At 51.3% G+C, this 17,770-nt stretch overlaps 3 protein-coding genes across 3 annotated transcripts in view; 2 read left to right on the plus strand and 1 right to left on the minus strand.

Annotated features, from left to right (window-relative positions):
• Nucleotides 1-17,770, plus strand: part of LOC102945108 (P43 5S RNA-binding protein) — a 26,174-nt gene continuing 8,404 nt past the window's right edge. Inside the window, exons 1-2 of the mRNA XM_037887074.2 lie at nt 1-18; nt 5,815-5,820. The gene's annotated coding sequence lies outside the window, so the exon portion shown is untranslated. The remainder of the gene's footprint in view (nt 19-5,814; nt 5,821-17,770) is intronic.
• On the plus strand, nt 4,765-9,940 carry RPL19 (ribosomal protein L19). Its single transcript, XM_037887075.2, has 6 exons — nt 4,765-5,098; nt 6,104-6,210; nt 7,235-7,357; nt 7,741-7,861; nt 8,416-8,526; nt 9,748-9,940. Exons 1-6 carry the CDS (start codon nt 5,094-5,096, stop codon nt 9,869-9,871), a joined length of 591 nt encoding a protein of 196 aa, XP_037743003.1. The 5' UTR covers nt 4,765-5,093; the 3' UTR covers nt 9,872-9,940.
• The window catches only part of LOC114020841, a 21,306-nt gene continuing 14,792 nt past the window's right edge, over nt 11,257-17,770 (minus strand). Inside the window, exons 2-4 of the mRNA XM_043536861.1 lie at nt 17,538-17,652; nt 15,140-16,261; nt 11,257-13,676 (exon numbers count right to left, since the gene is read on the minus strand). Of these exons, the coding sequence (XP_043392796.1) occupies nt 13,476-13,676; nt 15,140-16,261; nt 17,538-17,552 (1,338 nt within the window). The 5' untranslated portion in view covers nt 17,553-17,652 and the 3' untranslated portion in view covers nt 11,257-13,475. The remainder of the gene's footprint in view (nt 13,677-15,139; nt 16,262-17,537; nt 17,653-17,770) is intronic.

The following is a 17,770-nucleotide window of genomic DNA, read 5'->3' on the forward strand; positions in this document are numbered from 1 at the left end:
GTCTGCGTTTGCTTTTCCTGTTTCACTTTTGAATCTGTGATTTTTTTTTCCCTATTAAATACGCTTTTTGTTAATTTTTGCCCCCAGCAGGTCTCTGGTGCGTGAACTGGGTGGAGTGGGTCCGCCAAAGTGAACTGATACCTGGGGGCTCTTTGCACACCTTCAGGGGTGACGAACCAGAAGGGAAAAGTCCGAGTGCCTGGTAGATAGGAACTCGGGGTAGATGGAATGGGGAAGACTTCGGACTGGAAGGGCCCTGCAAGGAGTGACTAAGTTGCTGGAAGCCAGGGTGAGACCTTTGGCCTGTGTGCTGGCTAATGGTGTCAGGTCTCTGAGACACAGCACTATCGCATTAAGGCAGACAGTGACAGAACCCCTCACTGGGCCCAGAATGTCCCAGTGACATCAGAACTGCCCCGGCCTCTTCGACCCAAACTCCAAACCAAGCCCTGAATCGATACAAGGTTGGTTGGTTTGTTTTTCTTCCCACCCATCGCACCGCACGTCCCATTCCTGCTTCCAGTTGGCAGTGAAGCATCCAGGCCATGAGGTGGGAGGCTGCTCTCCTTTGATTTTTGTCCCAGCTGGAAGCAGAAAATCCTAGAGTCCCCAGAGGGCGCGACTTCTCCCAAGGTTTCCCATCTGCAGAAGGATCCCAATGTTCCAGCATTTCCCCGACGTTCATGATGTCATGAGACACCCGAGTTAGGGATCCCGAGTTAGGGGCAGATGGGAGGCTGGAGATCATGGCCATGCAGACATAGTCCCACTACCATTCAGAGTCTCCCCCTGGACATGACCCTCCCAGTGCATGGAGCAGGCTGTGTTCTCATCTCTCCCCTCCCTGCCAGACTAGACCCCAGAGATGGGCTTGGACCAAAACCCCGTATCTAAGCAGTCCCACACATCCAGATGTGACTCCCACCCATCCCCCTCTCCTGACATGGGGATGCCAGGCCAAATTGGAAATGACCTCTCTAGACCAGAAACTCCTTGTATATCCTGCTTCCAGCTAGGACAAGGGAGATGGTCTTACCTGGGCTTCAGTGCAGCAGCCTCTCCAGGAGGGTTAGCCTGGAGGCTCCCCCCTCTCATGTCGGCCTGTTTGTGAAGAGACCATCCAGCTAGCCGTCCTGAGAGGAGCAATTCACTGAGTATCTTGGACAGCTGCAGCTGTTTCCTGGATATTGTTTTTCCAGCTTGTCCCCCCTTCCCTCCCCCCACAACCCACCAGCAACCATAATCCCCCCCAGGGACCCTGGCAGCGAACAGAAGCTGGGCAGGAAGAGTGGGAGGGAGAGGGGAGTGGGGGGATGGGAGAAAGATGATGGGTGAGCAGAGGGAGCCATAGATTGGGAGACGGGGTGGGGGGGAAGCAGAAGGGAAAGAGCTGAGGGAGGGAAGGTGAACACACAGACAGCAGGCAGCTGCATGGGAGTATAACACAATTACAGATCTCCCTTTACATGGCCAGAGCCTCTCCACCAGCCAGGCGCACTCAATCACCACCTCCACATTTTAGTAGTAAACACTGCGAGCAGATGGTGGAATGCCAGTGGAGCCCCTGGGTGGATTGCTGCTGTGGGGCAGCAGGGGATGGCCTCAGGCCCATCCTAAATGCCAGCAATATAAGGTATTACCTCAAGGAGATGTCCTTCCCCCCATAGCGCTCTTTACAAATAGATGCAGCCATCTCTGGGGCGGAGCACAGTACCTTTTGTGAGCAATGATCCACTGGCAAACAAAACCCAGTGCAAGATGCTAAGGAAGACAATTGAAAACACATAGACAGGACCCTCTGGCAAATTTCATTGTTTCCTACGAGAGATAAGGACATAAACAGTATCACACCACCCCCGCAGCATTCTATAAATGCTGCAACCCCACTTCTAAGCTTCATTCTGGTGCTTTTGCACCATGGGAGAAAACAGCCAGATTTCCCCACCTGGGAATTCCTCCAGTTTAGGGGAATTCCCCTGGAGAGCATAGGGCAAAACATGATTCTTCCACAGGAGCTGGGAAGCAACTATCTCCCCTCCCCTGTACAGACCCAGGGGTCTGACCAAATGTGTTATGGGGATGTATTTTTATTTGCCTTTCTCTTTGGCATCAGCCTGTGTGGCCAATGCTAGAGGCAGGATCCTGGAACTGGTGAGCCAGTGGGTCTGAGCCAAGTTTCCAACACACGTTCCTTTAGCAGGTATTTCCAGGTTTGGAGGTTGTTTTATGAAAACAACAACTCGGTTTTTAAACAGCCTAAATCTGTGTTTATCTGTGTTTTTCTCGCTTAATGAACCAAGAATCTGTTCCTGTCAGGTCTCCTTCTCCTGCCATATGTTGATCGTTTTACACCAGCCAGATTCCAAATGAGCCATGAGATGGAATCTAGTCTGAGTATTTAACAAGCAGCCTTAGCTTTTGGTCTGATTTTCTAGCCAATTGCAATTTTCAGACATGACTTTCAAAGGAGGAAATACGCCTAAACGCTGCAAAAAGTGGGGATTTGGGTGCTTTTTAACTTTTAGTTTATAAAAAAAGAAGTGACATTTTTGCTTGAGTGGAATTTGTATCAGTTTAAAAGTGGAGCTTCAGTTATATTTTGCAAACGAGGCAATTGGAGAATCACTTTTTAAAGAAACAGGACCATTTATACATTTATATTTTTGTTAGTCTCTCCTCTTGTTCCAAGAACTCTTAAGCTTTGAGATCCTGGAGAAGTTCTGAACACCCCAAATTCATACAAATTTCAGCCCCTTTCTGGATCAGACTTTCTTGGACATGGGGTAAATCAGTGACTCTCTCTGGGCCTGAATCTGACTCTGGTTTTACATTACCCCTTTTTTCATGGAGATGCTCCTGGTTGACATGGCATGAGGGGGGAGTTAGGCCCCCTCGTGCCTCAGTTTCCTTAGCTGGACAACGGTGACACTGATACTTACCAACCTCACATGGGGCCTGTGAGGATTAATTAATGTTTGCAAAGCACCAGAAGGCAGGGATAAGAAGTGATTGGGAGTCAGGACTCCTGGGTACCATTCCAAGGTCTAACATTGGTTCACTGTATGAGTTTGGGTTAGTGGTGACCATCTACAGGTCAAGGACAAGCACATACAGGCCCAATGGCTACCTGCAAAGCTGTGATTATGGCCTGCCCCATAGCTTAGGTTCCTGTTTCATGGCTGGCCTTTAACCTGGCATAGCCTATCCCATAGCTACCCCCACACCTGACCTGGCCCAGGCCCCCAGCCTAGCACACCTTATCCCATAACTTCTCTACTGTCCCTCATTAACTTAGCTCCTACCCCACGGCTAACTTCCAGTCTGACATAGCTATCCTCCAGCCTAGAACAGAATCAGAAATGTAGGGCTCGAAGGGACCACAAGTCCAACCCCCTGCACGAAGACAGGACAAAGTGAACCAAAGTGAACAGCATCCTTTACAGGTGTTTGTCCAACCTGTTCTTAAAAACCTCCAACGATGGAAATTTCACAAGATCCACTGGAAGCTATTCCAGAGCTTAACTACCCTTATGGTTAGAAAGTTTTTCCTAACGTCTAACCTAAATCTCCCTTGCTGCAGCTTAGCCCCTTTACTTATTGTCCTACCTTCAAAAAAAGAAAAGGAGGATTCGTGGCACCTTAGAGACTAACAAATTTATTTGAAAAAAGAAAAGGAGTACTTGTGGCACCTTAGAGACTAACCAATTTATTTGAGCATGAGCTTTCGTGAGCTACAGCTCGCTCATGAAAGCTTATGCTCAAATAAATTGGTTAGTCTCTAAGGTGCCACAAGTCCTCCTTTTCTTCTTGCAAATGCAGACTAACACGGCTGCTACTCTGAAACCTGTCCTACCTTCAGTGGCTATGGAGCACAATTGATCAGCAGCCTCTTTATAACAGCCCTTAGCCTACCTGCAGATTGTTTTCAGTCTTCTTTTCTCAAGACTAATATACCCAATTTTTTTAACCTTCCTCCGTGGAAGCTCCTCAGCATTTCAAAACCTTTGATCATTTTTGTTGCTCTTCTCGGGACTCAGCCCAATTTGCCCTCATCTTTCCTAAAGCGTAGTGCCCAGAACTGGACACAGTGCTTCAGCGGAGGCCTCCCCAGTGCCGATCAAAGCGGGAAAATGACCGCCCACCTCTTACACAGGGACATGCGTGTTAATACACCCCAGAATGATTCTAGCCTTTTCCTCAGCTCGTCAGGTTGTTGATCCATGTTCAATTTGTGATCCATTGTCACCCCCTAAGCCTGCTGATGACAGAACATCAGCAAGTGGTAGCTGATGACAGAACAAGGAGTAATGGTCTCAAGTTGCAGTGGGGGAGGTTTAGGTTGCATATTAGGAAAAACTTTTTCACTAGGAGGGTGGTGAAACACTGGAATGCGTTACCTAGGGAGGTGGTGGAATCTCCTTCCTTAGAAGTTTTTAAGGTCAGGCTTGACAAAGCCCTGGCTGGGATGATTTAGTTGGGGATTGGTCCTGCTTTGAGCAGGGGGTTGGACTAGATGACCTTCTGGGGTCCCTTCCTGCCCTGATAGTCTATGATTCTATGCCCCAGGACTCCCCCCCGACCCCATGAACTCAGCTCCTACCCCATGACTGCCCCCCAGCCCTGATCGGCCCCAAGGCCCCTAGCACCTACCACCCCACGCCTGCCCTCACGCTCCTCCGTGCGTCCAGCCCTCCCCAGACCGCAGATCACCCAACACCCCCCTTCCACGTGGTGCCCTGAGCAGCTTCCCTCCACTGCGCAGGCGACCGCTCCGCCGGGCTAGTCCGGGCAGCACGCCTCCGCGATCATTGCGCAGGCGCCGCTGCGCCCCGGGCCGTACCATTCCCAGACGCGGGGGGCGGAGAGATATGTTTCAGACTCCCGGTTCCGTCCGCACTTTCTCCTTCGGAACCGAGCTCTGGCCCCTTCTTCCCCGTTCCGGGGTGGAGCGAGCCGGGATTGGAGGGGAGGGGAGGCGCTGTGAGCGGGGGGGGGGTGATATGGTACGTCCCACCCAGCCACCCCTGCGCTGATAGTGGGAGCGGCCGGCGCTGCTGTCCCCCCTTCCTTTCAGCGCTAGGGCCGCTGCCGCCATGAGGTGAGCGGGGCGCGGGGCGGCGGGGGCTGGGGGCTGCGGCGCGTCGGGCCGGGCCGGGCCGGGCCGGGCCGGGCCTCGCCTCGCCTCGCCTCGCCGGGCCTCGCCTCGCCTCAGGAGAGCGGCCGGTGCCGGGCCTGCGGGTGGGCCTCGGCCTGGGGCCGGGCCTAGCTGTGAGGAGCCGCTTCCCCTGCCCCCATCCGGGGCGTCCCTCGTCCCCTCAGCCCGGACCCGGGCGATGGACAGCGGGGCGATAAGGGGCGCCCCTGGCGTGGAGCGGGGGGGCTGGAATGGAGCGGGGGGGGCCGCGGGCGCGCGCACTGGGGGGGGCTGGAATGGAGCGGGGGGGCCGCGGGCGCGCGCACTGGGGGGGGCTGGAATGGAGCGGGGGGCCGCGGGCGCGCGCACTGGGGGGGGCTGGAGTGGAGCGGGGGGGCGCGGGCGCGCGCGCTGGGGGTGGTGCCCCAGTAAAGGCCCCGCTCTGCTGGATCTCCCCACTGTTCCCACCCCAGGGGGATCCCGCCGGGCACTTGAGAGCTGGGCCTCACTCCCACAGTGACGGTGACTTTTGGGTGGCCAGCATGAGGCACCGCAAGTGGCGGGGGCCCAGAATCACTAGTGGCTGTTGGAAACTTCATCCCATCTTCTGTTTAATGTGTCACCCGCCACCTTCGGCTCTGAGCTTTTGCCACAAGTGAAAACCTCCTTTATAAGAGTTTGATCTGGTCAACATCACTGGCCACAATTTCTCCACTCACACTGTTTTGCCACATGCCGGATTTCCACGTGATTGCGGCTTTTCATTTCAGAGGTGACGACATTTCAGCAGTGCCATATGTAATTAACTTGTATTAGGCTTTATAATCTCTCCAATGAAAGGCCCTTTATACATTTAAATAAAGCTAGACTGCAATTTGAGCATTCCTGGAACAGTGAAAAAATTTGTGATCTTCCATTGCACTAAACTGGGGGCTGCCTGTTCTAAGCCATGTGTGTTGGTTTGTTCAGTATGCTCAGGCTCCAGAAGAGGCTGGCCTCCAGCGTCTTGCGCTGTGGCAAGAAGAAAGTTTGGTTGGATCCTAATGAGACCAATGAGATTGCCAATGCTAATTCCCGTAAGTAGCCATTTCTCTTCCACATGGGCACTGGGCAATTCGGTGACTTGCTAGTGCTATCTTCTGGTATGATTTGTGGGCCTAGCTAATTATTGAATATTGCAGAAGAGGCAGTGATCTCAACTTGTCTTTATGCATCCGATGAAGTGAGCTGTAGCTCACGAAAGCTTATGCTCAAATAAATTGGGTAGTCTCTAAGGTGCCACAAGTCCTCCTTTTCTTTTTGCGAATACAGACTAACACGGCTGCTACTCTGCAACTTGTCTTTGTTACAGGCTCGGTAGTAGAAAGGTTAATTTAATAGTAGCTAAACCGAATTGCCTTCTCCATGGGCCTTTTTATATTCAAATGTTTTGCTGACTTACAGGCATGTAGCAATTGCCTTCCCTTGTTAACTGGAAGCAGTAAATGACCAAATTCTAGAATTCTGCTAAACCGACACTGAAAGAATTCACACAAGAATGCGGTGACAAGTCTGGATGTTCTTTGGGGGGACGGGAGTTACTACTATCTAGTCAGACACCAACCACAGGGATATCTAGTGGTGAACAGGTGAGATGCACGATTGAAAAGTGAGAAGAGCAGACATACATGAGATACAGTTCACTACAAGCACTGAAAAATAGACAGTTTGTCCCTTCTCACGGACTAGGCTTCCTTTTGTGTTAACTGAGCTGGCAGATCCAGCAGGTAGAATGGAGGCAGAAGCTGGACCCAAAGGACATCTTTATAAAGTATGTTTATTCCATTCAGGTCCACACTGCAGTGCCTGGGAGAATGTTTCTCATGTAGGCCTGCGGTGGACTGCAACAGGACTGCCTGAGGAAAACAAACTTAATTAAGGGGCCTCTGTAAAGAAGGTCAAAATCTTCTTAAATTCCTTTAGACTTAGATGTTGTAATCCATCCTAAAAACTCCTTTTGAAAAGGAAAATTTGTTCGTGTTAGAGTCTTGCCTTGCTCATGCTGTCCATTTTCTGTTCCATTTGATGTCTTCAACATGGAACATCTCTTCTGATTTCCAGGTCAGCAGATCAGGAAACTGATCAAGGATGGTTTGATAATCCGCAAGCCTGTGACTGTTCACTCCCGTGCCCGATGCAGGAAAAACACCTTGGCCCGCCGAAAGGGCAGGCATATGGGCATCGGTAAGTGATGGCTGGCTTCACTCTAGATAACTGGGGTTAAACGTCTGTCAAACTCTAGAGACCTTTGCTGAGGGTGGATTTATAAATTGCCTTATGTACCAAAGAGGGGCCTTGTAAAGCAGCTGGGCTGTTAATCATACTCCTTGGATTTTGAGGCAAGCAGAGGTGTTAAGCACGCTGGCAAGGATGCTCACTGGTAATTAGCTGCATCCGATGAAGTGAGCTGTAGCTCACGAAAGCTTATGCTCAAATAAATTGGTTAGTCTCTAAGGTGCCACAAGTACTCCTTTTCTTTTTGCAAATACAGACTAACACGGCTGTTACTCTGAAACCTGGTAATTAGCTGTGTTCCAGCTCTGTAACATCTTTCTGTCTGCCTCCAGGTAAGAGAAAGGGTACAGCCAATGCTCGTATGCCCGAGAAGGTGACCTGGATGAGGAGAATGAGAATTCTGAGACGTCTGCTTCGCAGATACAGGGAGTCCAAGAAGATCGACCGCCATATGTAAGTCTGAGAGCCAAATGAATCCTGCCTTGCTTCTCCTTTGGTGGTGGGTGTGTCTGGGTGGGAAACAGGGTCCCCATCTGCCTGGATACACCAGCCTCTGCTCTTCAAGGCTTTTGCAGCAGGCTCTATAACCTTAGACCTGAACCCACAGATGCCAAAGGGGAAGGCCAAGAGAGATTAAACACACCTTTTACATAAATGATAAATCCCTTGCAGTGGATAAGGGCACTGGAAAGCTGCTGCAGAATGATCTTGATGTTAGCGAGTGCTTCTCAGGACTAGCTCCTCTGCTGAAATTGGAGGGCAGGACAAGGGAATCGTGTGTGGTGGTAGATTAAGATGGAGCAGAATGGTTAAATTAATTTTAAAACTCTGGGACACTGTGTGGTCCACTGCAGACAAGACATAACTGCTGTTTATCTTGAGTCACTCAAGATGTCTTGGAAGCTGCACAGTTCGTATTTCCTCTTTTGCACCATCAAACAAATGAGTGTTGCTTCCTGCAACACAGTGAGCTCTCTCACCTCACCTGGTCCCTTCTCTTTTGTTAGGTATCACAGCCTGTATCTGAAGGTCAAGGGTAACGTCTTCAAGAACAAGCGGATTCTGATGGAGCACATTCACAAACTCAAAGCAGACAAGGCTCGCAAGAAGCTCCTGGCGTAAGTGTTTGGTTATTAAAGCGATTCTGAGAGCTCAGTACAGGCCCGAGACTTAAGTTTTGCACGAGTGAGCTTTTAAAAGTGCTCAGTACTAGTTCAAGTGATTCCATGAGCTTTCAGCACTTGGGTTACAAAGACATTGATTCTCTTATTGAGGCATCCTGTAAAGTGAAACTGACTAGAAACAAATGAAATTCACTAACATCTCTTCACTATCCAAGCCTGGTCATAGTTATGTTGCTATAGCTCTGTCAATTAGGGGATTATTTACTCCTGTAGCTATACTGGTTTAAGGTTTGGTATGGGTACAAACTATCTTAACTTATAACAGTATAAGCCCTCTTATATCAGTATAACTGCATTCACATTAGGAGTGTTCTACTATACCACTATAGTTAGAGCAGCAAAACTTTCTAATGTAGACAAGGCCTAAGGCTCAGTGGAATACAAAATAATACTTCATAAATGTTGACAGATGATCTGGATATTAATGGCTTGGTTTTAATGGTGTAAATAAATCCAAGTATGACTTGAATGCCCCCTTTATACAAGCTTTGCCCTTCTGTGCGACTTAAACACCCAGGAAATAACACACATCTTCAGGGGATGGGCAAGTTCCCTCGCAGAATGTTGTCCAAAGACCCTGCCATTGAAGGATCCATTCTCAAGAAGAGGCGAAGTTAAGACAATTGAAGGACAAATGGGTTCTGGCAGATCATGCATTACTTTTCCTTTCTAACTTCAATCACTGGTCTGACCAGTTTTGTCAAGATCTCAAGGGCACTGTCTAACAAACAAGTTTGCTGTGTGGTGTCCTTGGAGATGGAGTAAAGACAACAGCAAGCCCATGTGCTGTCATTTGGTCCAAGGACCTGTTTCAGTCCCAATCCTGGCCAAGGGTAGATCCCATTCATGCCTGCCTATATTACTCAGTAGGCCAGTGGGGTGTTACTGAACAAGATACTGAATTGCACTTACGTCTCTGTTACATTGCAAAGCGCTAGTGGGGAGGTGTGTGGGCTTAGTAACCTGGTAAACAGCAGCTGTAAAGCAGTTGATGGTGCATGAGGTGTTTGTGAAATGTGTGTTCACACCTCATCTCTCTACAACAGCTTCCTAAGGCTGGAGAAAAATAGAGGTGGGGGTAAAAGCTGGGTGGGTTTATCTGGGTTGCTTGAGGCTGAGGCCATGTGTGTTCATGAAAACTATTTTCATCTTCAGTGACCAGGCCGAAGCTCGCAGGTCCAAGACCAAGGAAGCCCGCAAGCGCCGTGAAGAACGTCTGCAAGCCAAGAAGGAAGAGATCATCAAGACTCTCTCCAAGGAGGAGGAAACCAAGAAGTAACCTTCTGTGGCTGTTCTGTGTACATAGTGCTCTCCATCAAAGGGAATTAATAAACGTTCCACATCCAAACCTAGTCTTTGGCCTACATAGGGTTTAGCTGAGGGTGTCGGGGCGCTGAGGTGTTTTTGCCATCTGGGTACAAGTGCCTCCTGCGAAACCGTAAAACTTCTGACACAGACTTTCTATTTGACAGGTCTGGGGACAGGTTACTCATAACTTGGAATGAGTGTTGGGACGCTATGTGGTGCGTCTTGTCCGTACAGCAACTCGTTCTGGATTAGGAGCAGGGCAAAGGGACTCTCAGCCAGAGGAAGATCATTGAGCTGGGGGTGAAAGCAAAGGAGAAGTCTTTGTAGATGACCCTGGGGGCAAGATGCAGTAGAAACCACCTGTGTGAGCAATCCCTCCATGGAGATGTTGCATCCCTGCAGTGTAGTATCTCAGACCAGGTAGAAAAGTTAGAGCCAAGTGGCACCTTCATAAGCAAAGGTCAGTCTGGGATTTTGTGTGTGGAAATCCTGTTTGGGGGGGCAGGGGGAAGCAGCTATTCATTATCCATGGCATGATCCAAGGGGACAAATGTTTCATTGAACATAGGCAGCTTGTCCAAAGCCTGGGAATGGGTACCTGTAACAGCCCCAAACTTTGGTAAAGGACACACAGAAAAGGAAAGTGTTAAGAATCTGTACCCACAGTGTTACAGGCCTGGTTGTCTTGAGGAACAGGGGGCAACGGGCTTGCTTCAGACATGCACTTGGCCTGTGAGCATTTGGTGTTCAGTAAGCAGCAGGACACATCTAGGTAAAACCACCCCGCTCAGACGTGACCACACATGAAGAGATGCCGCCCTACATTTTCAGTAATCCTCCTGTTTGTTTACATGTAATTCCAAAATTACTAATTCAGGCTTCAAGCAAAGCTAATTTTGTGTGTGTGTGCGCGCAAAAGTGTCACACCACTGCTTGGATCCGATGAACACCCTATATAGTACTGGCCGTGGGGGGCCGTTCTTTTCCACCACCCCCGTGGCACATGCTCAGACTGTGCAGTGAGGGTCTGATAGGAGGCAAGCTGCAGCAGTTGCCTATAGGGGTTGGGGTGCTGCTGAATTCCCTGCCCAAGATTCAGTTCCCGTGTAGACACTGCTGGGCTATGTTAACATGCTCTGGGTACCTAGAGCGCACCAGCACGGTCTGTGCAGGGCAGCTAGTGCACAACCTGCAGCCTGAGGCTTGGTCAGGGAATCCAGTGCCCCACTAATTATCGCTGCAGCTTCCTCCTGTTGGACCCTCATGCTGCAGGGAGGAGAAGCCAGAGGGGCAGGAGGAGGCAGCAGAGGAGGAAAGAGAGCATCCTGGGAAGGAGGGCCAGGCCCACGACAAGCCACAGTAATTAAGAGCTCTGTGGCAAAGGAGGGCAGCTTTCCCAGGGTTGATTCTTCCCTCCTCCCTGTTTGGGGATGGGTGTTACAGGTGCAATGTGGGGCAGTGGCCATATACAGGGAGGAAAGGTGGGGAGAGCTGGTTTCTGTGGGGGGAGGGGAGAAAGGTCCAAGCAAGTACCCTAATGTTTAAAACATTCCTAAAAGTTTGAGCAAGTACCTCCCCCTCTCCTGGGTGAGGGATCCGTATGAAATCAGGTCTTGATCTGTGGAGAAGTGTCCACATCATAAATTGCCCCAATTGACAATCTCATTAGAGGCCAGGGACAATCTCTTCTCATGTCTTCTAGGTCCTAGCTAGTAGGGCAGCATGTGGAAGCTTGTTTTATGCATAAATGGAGAATGTCAGTCGGCAGGGCTGTCTGTGCAGCCCATCTAGTGAACACGAGGGTAATACAGCTTTAGAAATCCCAGCCTGCCATGGTTAGAACTTTAGGATTAAAGCTCAATGCAAAGGATGTAATTTTTCTCTCTGGACCTGACGGTGAAAGCATGGCAGTGTGAGGGAGACGGCAATCAGAGGTATAGTTTTGAGTAAGGAGCTTTAAATGTGCAGAGAGTACTCATTCCAGCTGGGTCTGAGCTCAGCCCAGCTCTCTAGTCAGATGACACACTTCTGCAGTCTGGTAGTCATGGCTTTTTTTTTTTTTTAAAAGCTCTGCATATTTCTGACCTGTGCAGTTTGCGATGCTCTTTCACGGGCATCTGGAAAGTCTGTATGTTCCACACTGTAGAATCCCAAGTGTCTCAGAAAAGGGGGCAGTGGCTACATGGCACCGAGTGGTGTTTCCCTTGTCTCGCTGTGGGGGAGGGAATGCTGGGAAAAGGTACTAGGGCAAAGTCCCAAGTAACACATGAGATCACTGCTGTCCATGCAGAGCAGATGGGACATGCCAGCCAAGCTCCTCCTTGCAATGACTGCATGGTTGGTATGCCTCTACCCTGGGAAGAAAGCGAAAGGGCCTAGGAATGTTCTTGGGGAAGGCAGTGGATGCGCTTCCCAGTGCACCTGCCTTGATTTCCATATTATGCATCCCAAATACTAGTCTTCAGAACTACAACTGTTCAGTTTCAACCAGAGTTTTCCCTGAGAATTCAAAGGAGCAAGACTTCTCCCTAGGAAAAGCCGAGCGGGTGTGTGGTGAGATCAAATATAATTAACCATCTTTGCCTCTTTCTGCAATGCAGCCTGGTACGACAACATGCATCAGGGTCTCTTTATAGCACTTACTAGGGGCAGCAGTCCGCTGTGGCTGGATCCATTTTGTAAGCGCTTGATGGCCTAGATTTAATGGTAACTAGAACTGCCATTAAGGTGTGTACAGTATAAACATAGGCCCTGATCCTGCAAACTCATGGGAGTGCCTCTTGTAGGAGCTTCAGGGTCGGAGACCTTCATTTTAGAGACTAAGCAGGTGCGGCAAAGATCAGGGTGTTGCTCTGGGCTTGCTAGAGATGGCCCCTGGGGGTGACCAGCTCAGGGAAAGAATGGTGGAAAGGTGTTTCAAATCTGCTTGTTTTCCTGCCACTAAATATTCAGGTCACGTGTCTGCTAAGACTATGGAGATTATTGTATTACAGAAACAGAGCAACAGTGAAACATGACTGGGGGAGGAAGTGATTTTTTTTTTTTTTCCAGCCCATAAAACTCTGGGCCTGTTTTTCAGAGGAGGATCAGCATCTACAACTCCTAAGCTGTGGGAGTTCGGCACCCCAGTGTTAGGTTTTTAAACATTCGACTCTGAAGCATTGGAGGAAAGTTATATGTGAGTAAAGATTCTTCCCCTCGCTGAAAGCTTATGGGAGCTCCTCCTCCACCCCTCTGCATCCTGCACAGGAGATTCCCACTGACCAGGTCAGGTTATTTTCTAAGGCAATACGACATTTCAGGTTGCCTACATGAAAGCAGCTTTTCTTCAGCTCCCTTAGGTGCTCTGTGTGCCCTGAAGCACCATACGTAGGGTGGGTCATACTGATTTCTTCTGCCCCCCATTAGTGGCCCAGAGGCAAAAAGCCAATGAGAACATTTCATCTGGTGTCGCAGCTACTGTGACCAGTGCATCCAAGACTTCAAAGCCCCATGCTACAGGAGATCATTCATTTTAATGGTGGGGCTGATCTTTTAATAGAGGTGGCAGCCATCTGTGGGGAGGAGAGTCTCAGCTAGGATTTGGGGGCTGTCTTTTTAACCAACATCTTCAGCTTCCGGAGAGCCCATTGGAGGAATGATGAAGAGAAATCACCATGCTTGTGCTGAGAGGTCATAGCCTGGAGAGTGGGTGTGCATCTCAGGTGGGCTGAGGGCCTGGTGCTGACCAGCGTCGTCTTCTGAAGGGCAGCCGCTGCGCTCTCCTGGAGAACAGCCTAGAAGTCCCAGAGGAAAGACAGTTACAGCTCGGAAGGCTGAATTGCTCACAAGCCCGAAGGAGATCAGACTATTTTACTTTGTCCCAGAGGAGGTTAAGAGGTGGCTCAAGCACCTACAGGGGGAGAAGATGTCCGATAGGCTCTTTCGCAGAGGAGGCATAACCGGTTCTGGGAGCTGATAAATTTGGGCTAAAAATAAGACATTTTTAACAATGAGGGGAATTAACCATTGGAACAATTTACCTAGAGATGTGGTGGTTTCCCCATCACTTGGAGCCTTCACACCAAAACCGGATGCCTTTTCAATCATTATGCTGTAGCTCAACCACAAGCGTGATGCACTGAGGGAGGTGCCTGTTGCTAGGCTGGAGGTTGGGCTAGATGATCAGAATGGTCTCTCCTGGCCTTAAAGTCTGGGACTCTATGAAAGTCAGACTCCTTAGGACTTGTCTACATGGGGAAATTCACTGGCATAGTTACTCCAGAATAACTATTCCGCAATAGCTCCCCATGTGGGACACCTATTCTGGAGTAAAAATGCCTTTTCTGGATTTAGCTTAATTCACTTTGGAAGCGGCAAGACAGAGCAGGGACTTCTAGGTTGTATTTTTGGTCCCATCACTGACTTTCTATGTGAGGCACTCGAATTCCCCCTGGATACAGTGGGGGTGAGCACTGAGCCCCGACCCCATGGGTGAAATCCATTTGTGTTTGCAAAGGGCTCACAGACTGTTGGATGGGCGGTGCTGTGAAAGCACTAAATGTTATTCCTAGTCCCCCTTCTTCAGCCTGCTGTGGGAATTATTATTGTTTATATGCAGCAGCAGCAGGGACTGGGGCCCTGTTGTGCGGGCTGCCGCACAGACATATATTATGAGTCATTCTCTCCCCTGAAGAGCTCACAAGCTAAACAGACAAGACAGACAAAGGAAGAGTTGTTATCCCAATTTTACAGATAGGGAAACTGAGGCACAAAAGCCCTCCACGCACGCACACAGACTGGGGATCCTATTGTCCTGGGCGCAGTACGTAAATAGAATAAGAGAAAGTGCCTGCCCTGAAGAGCTCACAAGCTAAATAGACAAGACAAAGGGTGGATGAAAGGCAGGATTATTATCCCCATTTTACAAGTGGGGAAACTGAGGCACAGAGTGAGCTTGAGCAATTTGGCCAAGCTCATACAGGGAATTTGGGGCAGAGCCAAGAATTAAATCCAGATCCCCAGCCTACACCACAAGGCCATCATTCCTGTCTAATCCAGCCTTTCCCCTCCTCTTCTTACTGGTCAGGGATGAGAACTGCCAACAGCCAAGGCCTGACACAGCTGGAGGGAGGGGTTTTCTTTGTAGAGAGAGAATGATGTCCCTCTATGTGTGTACAGGGTGCCCAGACTCTATGGTAATGGCCGTATTCGAAATGTGGATGCCGAAAAGCATACCGCTTCGTAGTGGCTTCCTTACCTCTCTTGCTAAGGCCTGTGCCCTGGAGTCCTCAGGAGGGCAGAGGCGGTAATTGGAAAACAGCCTCTTTGCCTTGGAGAAGATGACCCCATGTGTGTCTGCTCCCCATTTGTGACAGCGGCTGAGCTTCTGCCTTAGCTCCTCCTCCAGCCCCTTCAAGTCAGGGAGTCCGAAGATCCTGAAGCCCCCCCTGCAGAGCTGACAGGCAGGGTTGGGACGAAGCCCCCAGCTGGGCCCAGGCTCTGTCCTTGTCTCATGAGAGGTTTCAGACAAGGGATTGCACTGCAGTGCTCCAGGGGAATCCAAGCTGGGAGAGCCGGTCAGCCGGGAGAGGGTGACGCTTTCTGGAGAGAAGGACCAGGAAGCCCTGCCTGATGAGGGTGGCACTTCCTCCACTCTAACTCCCGGGCTGCCCCATCCCTCCTGCAGCAGAAGGTCCCCGTCCTCTCTCGACTGATTGAAATCGTTCTCAGGCAAAATCTTCTTATCCGCGCCGGGTGATGCTGGGCCCTGCTGTGGAGTCGCCCCCTCCTGGTCCCGCTCATACCCACTCTCTGTGTCATCTTCACCTCTGGAAGGGCTCTTTCCCCCTATCAGGCACCTGATGATGTTGTAGCCACTCTGGTCCCTGATCCAGGGCTCTAGGGTCTTCCCCAGGCTGGCTTGCAGTTCATCCTCTGTGGCCACCAGGTCCTCTTTGGTTGAGGTTACAGATGGCGAGCGTGTGGCCGGCTCTGCACCCTTTGCCTCGGGGACTCCCCCTTCCGAGCCCCGGCGGCTGGCGGGCGAGTCGGAGCCGGTGTTCTGCTCGGTGGCCACAATTCTGATCTGCTCCCCCGAAGTCCACACCACGTCCACTGGGGCGGCCTTCAAGAGGTGGCACATCAGCTTCACGAGGCGCTCCTGGCTGTCGTCGTTCTGGACCCAGGGCGGATGTTCCCCTGGAGCCTTTGGGACCATGGTTACCCCCATGGGCTGGCCTGCTCCGGGCGAGGCCTCCTCCTCCTCCTCTCCGCTGAAGTTTAGCACCAGCACCCCAGTGCTGTCGTCATGGCTGTCAGTTGATGTCATCTCCATGCGCTTGTCCTCTTCTATATCCAGCTCTTCGATATCTTCTACGACCTGGGGGAGAGGAACAAACCAGAGCAGAGCTCCAGATCAGGAGATATGGGGCTTGGAGAAGCAGGAGGGGGTCAAGTGTGTAGCACAGGTCAGAGGACGGGGATGTCTGTGCTACAGGCTGGAGACATCCCAGTCACAAGTGAATCTATCGCTCCAAAGACAAAGGACTTTACCTCTGCTAACTGAGATGGCATTAGGGCTTCCAACCTCTCTAGGCCAGTGCGGCGGTGGAGGGGGGACTCCAGGACCCAGCCAAGCTACACAGATAGGCCAATGAAATGCAAGGAAAAGGCCTTCCCTGGAGAACGCCGAGGAAAAAAAACTCCACTAAAGGCCCAATTGTGTCACAAGGTGTGTGTGTGTTAAATGGCTGCTTTCCCCAGTGACTGATCACAAGGGGTGTGTGTGCATGCGTGCATCGTCTGCTGGGACTTAGAGGATCTGAGACCCAGTGCAAGAGCAATGCCCAGCCGCCTGGGTGACCTTCAGCCTTGGAAGGACCAGTCTGAGCCGTTCGTACGCATTGCTGGGCTGTGACCTGGACATCACTCAGTGGAAACACAGCAGCAGTTGGGAATGCAAACAGGATGTGAAGGGGCATGAGGAACAGGCTAGGAAATAGCTCGGAGAATATCCTAAAGCCCGGATGGGGATCGACGGGGTGGCCTGAGCTGGAGCCGTCTGGTTAGTCCTGGTCACTCCACCTCAGCTGGGGCAAAGCCGATGGAGAAGGGGGCTCTGGGGAGGCCGAATGGGCGAGGAACTAAAGTGGAGCCAGCTGGGAACTTCGCTCTGATACGTGGGCGGCCACGCTTCGGAACTGAGCGCCACGACCTTTGCCCTCTGACATCAGAGCTGCCGGGGTGGCTCGGGGGCGAGGTCAGAAGCGGGAGCCGTGACAAGGGTTCCGTCCCCACCTCCAGCGCTGACTCAGCCTGGGTGGGTCTTTTCCTCAGTTTCCCCATCTGTAGGACAAGGGCGAGCTCCAGCTCCTCCTCCGCTCTTCCCCCGACCCTGGCCTTATTGGAAATCCTGGGAGGTGGGCGCATGGAGCTGGCGCCAGGAAAGTAGCCAGCATCGTGCCTGACGGGACTTTGGAGGAGTCTGGCCCCAGGCCCTGCAGCGCAGTGGGGCCAACAAAAGGAGACTCACGACCCGTGGCTGAGTCTCAGGCTTCGGCCTGGTCAGGAAACGGCCCCCCGGCTTCCCTCCCTCCCTCCGAGGATCCTCTGTGGCTCCATGGCCACTGTACAGCTTGGCCCAAACAGCTCCTCACCAGCTTCCCTTCCATGGTGGCTGTATCACGGCGCCGGGCTCCAGCCGTGACGAGGTCCGGTGCGGCGTGCTCGGGATTCCCAGCTCCGCTCCGGGAGTGCAAAGATGTCCTCGCCCTGCAGAAGGGACTGGGCATCAGTGAAAGGGGCCGGGGCACCATCCCCCGAGCCTTGGGGGCAGCATGCCCCCGCCCCCAAGGCTCATTCCATGTTGGGGCTCCCTGCAGAGGGTCCC

Source organism: Chelonia mydas, chromosome 27, assembly GCF_015237465.2.
Source record: "Chelonia mydas isolate rCheMyd1 chromosome 27, rCheMyd1.pri.v2, whole genome shotgun sequence".
NCBI classification, from domain to species: domain Eukaryota; kingdom Metazoa; phylum Chordata; order Testudines; family Cheloniidae; genus Chelonia; species Chelonia mydas.